The sequence below is a fragment of the Triticum dicoccoides genome, chromosome 5A (genome assembly GCF_002162155.2).
Source record: "Triticum dicoccoides isolate Atlit2015 ecotype Zavitan chromosome 5A, WEW_v2.0, whole genome shotgun sequence".
Lineage (NCBI taxonomy): Eukaryota > Viridiplantae > Streptophyta > Magnoliopsida > Poales > Poaceae > Triticum > Triticum dicoccoides.
In genome coordinates, this window is record NC_041388.1 from 527,732,749 (window position 1) to 527,735,772 (window position 3,024).

General features: G+C 49.8%; 1 protein-coding gene across 1 annotated transcript; it reads right to left on the reverse strand.

Moving 5' to 3' along the window:
* Positions 1-2,255: 2,255 nt before the first annotated feature.
* On the reverse strand, positions 2,256-2,960 carry LOC119297725 (dehydration-responsive element-binding protein 1H-like). The gene has a single exon (XM_037575398.1). It carries the CDS (start codon positions 2,958-2,960, stop codon positions 2,256-2,258), a length of 705 nt encoding a protein of 234 aa, XP_037431295.1.
* Between the last annotated feature and the right edge of the window lie 64 nt (positions 2,961-3,024).

The window sequence follows — 3,024 nt, forward strand, 5'->3', positions numbered from 1 at the left end:
GCGGGCATGCGCAGGCGAGGGGAGCGCGCGCTGCGGGTGAAGGCAGAGGAGGAGGAGGGCCTCACAGGGGGTGTAGGGCACGCGGCAGTGGGGGACGAGGAGGGTGACGGGGACGATTCGGCGAGGCGGCGACGACGGGGAGGCAGTCCGGGCGAGGTCGTGTCGCCGACGGGCGCTGGCAGACCGGGGCGGCATCGATCCAGGCGGCGGGGTCGTCGGGGGCGAGGGCGACCGTCTCCTCCCTCGATCCCGATCCAGTCGTGGAGAGAGGGGGAGAGATATTTTTACGGGAGGGAGTGGGGGTGTCGGTGGAGTAGTGGGGGATAAAGAGTGGAGTTGGGTGGCTGGCTGGGCCGGGTGGGTTGGCCTAGTTGGGCCTGTCGTGAGTTGGGCCGAAGCCCCGGGGGGTTTCTCTTATATTTTTTTTTGTCTTTTGTTTTTTTGTTTTCTTTTCTTTTTATTTATTTTCTTTTCATAGTTTTATTTAATTTCCATAATATTTTAGTTTAGTTAAAATACAAAAGTATTTTATAAGTTAGTATCAGTATTTATGCCACTTCCACAAAATAACCTGGCACAAAATAAATTAGTTTAGAGTTTTTTTATAAATTAAAAGGCATTTATATATTTGCCTTTAGCCATTGTTTTATTCTTAAAGGGCATTTTAAAAACTTTATAAAAGTGTTGGGTCACCACCATGTTTAGTTATGGAATATTTGTCACACTTTAAACAATTTATTTTGCATGTTTGAAAAATTTGAATTTTGGACTTTAATTTGAATTTGAATTGAATTAAGATTTGGATCAAGCGAGGATTAGCAACAGCAATATGATGACAAGTCACCCTTAACAGAGGATTACTACAGCTTAATTACGCGGGCATCACATGTTCCTTTTCTATTGCAATATGGGTCTGGTAGTCTCGGAGATATGCTAATTGGAACATGCGTCCCATCAATTGCCCTGATACAATCCTTCATAAAGACAAGAAATACTGATAAAAAATACTTAACAATATTTACAAATTATATTAAGAACAACAAGATACAAGATGCATACCTTAAAGTATGGCATAAATTTAGGGTTGCTTGAAACCTTTAAAGGAACATTAATTGGTGGCACATGTATGAGTTGTCGAGATAACGACGTGATAGTACTTTATAGCACTTTATTGAAATACATACTTATCGTTTGACCACTGTGTTGAAATCGCCCTTGTAGAGTACGGTTGCTTGCATTCGCCGAAAGGGTATATAAGAATATTGCGACTTGTTCTTTCATGGAGACAAGCCTCTCATCTTGTAGAAGTTGTCTCTCTCGGAAGCACTTAACCAAATTATGGGATACATATTTTTCTATCCGAAAATCTCTTTTACATTTCAATTCATGACCCTCCAAAACTTCTCTCACATACTTATGTCCCGTAAAGATGGAAGTGTGAATATGTTGGCGATTGCTTGAACCTCTCTCGCCTTTGTATAGGGCTTCGATGATGGCCAACTCATCATCTTTTCGGTGTTTACGCTTCAAAAAAAAACCCACATTGATGGAGCAACTAGAAGGACTTACAGAGGATAAAGACAATGCTAATATCAAGTCCGCGTGATTCCAGTCTTGGTGCAGCTCTTTGTGCCCCTCAATAGTGACGAATGACTAGCCAACTATGCCACGTGGTGGGTCGCCACCTCTACGTGTAGCTCCGCTGTGCCTCAATGGTGACGCAAAGAAGGCCAAGCCTCTCCGTCTGTGTGTAGGTTCACCACCAGATGAGTCACAGATGACGTCGTGCCTTGGCTGGTCTTTTTTGTATACATAAGCTACCCGTTCGGTTGTTATGCACGCTGATGGTCAGGGATATCCAGCTAGATAGCTACAAAAGCTCAACAGAACTCGTAGTATTCAAACGGCCGGCTGTTTGCACTGCAAACGACTAGGTAGCGTGTTTGAACGCAACGGCTAGGCAACAATACTGTGTTTTGCGGCAACAATCAAACAGGTCATAGTAATCTCAATACTTCAAGATACTTTGGTATGTCAAGACTGTGGTATCTTGTACCCACTGACAAAAATACTATGGTTTTTAATACTTCAGTTTTTTCTAATAATTTGCTACCAAACATAGCCTTGATCGACGATTCAAACAAAGAATTGAAAAATGGGTCGACGTTCCGATTTTATTATGCTTGAAGCAGTTTTCAGTTGGTCCAATCGGGATAGCAAAATCCTCAGTGTGAACCCGTTGGAGGTTATCGACATCAGTAGCTCCAGAGGCCGGCGGCCGCTCCGCCGTCGCCGCATTCTCCGTTTTCCCAGTACGTCGGCGTGGGCGGCGGCTCGAGGAGCATCCCCTGCGCAAAGCCTGCGTAGTACGCGTCCAGGTCCATTTCCCCGGACATGTCGAGCTCGAACATGTCGCTGCTCTGCGCAGAGAAAGTCGGCACCTGAAACACTTCGTCGGCATTGTCCACGGGCGACGGCAGGTACACGGGCGAGGTGGCCTCGTCGATGATGGGCACCACGGCGGCGGCCTCCAGGCACAGGAAAATCGCGACGGCCTCGATGGCCGCGCGTCGGATATCGGCCAAGTCGGAGAGCCACGGGGGCATGACGAGCAGCCACGCGGAGTCCGGGAAGTTGAGGCACGCCGCGGCGGAGGCGGAGTGGCCGAGCAGCGCGAGCATGGTGGCGTCGTGCGCGCGCGTGGCCGACTCGGCGGCGACGTACGTCCCGAGCCAGAGCCGCTCGCCGCGCTTGCCGGGGACGCGCACCTCGCACACCCACCGCCCCGCACTGCCCCGGCGCCGCACGCCGCGGTACACCGGGTGGCGCGTCTCCTTGAACTTGGTGCGCCCCGCGGGCCGCTTCGCCGCCGGCGACCACACAAGCACCACCTCCCCGTGCTCGTGCCCGGACGTCGATGAGGAAGGGGAGCTGATCCAGCTGTCGATGGCCATGTCCATTGCTTGCTGCCGGAGTGCCGATTGCTTTTGGTGGAGCGCGATTGCCACTTGGGTACGTGTGGAG

Excerpts from the sequence above, each read along its gene's own strand:
- LOC119297725 (XM_037575398.1), bottom strand. The coding sequence starts at position 2,960 with ATGGACATGGCCATCGACAGCTGGATCAGCTCCCCTTCCTCATCGACG.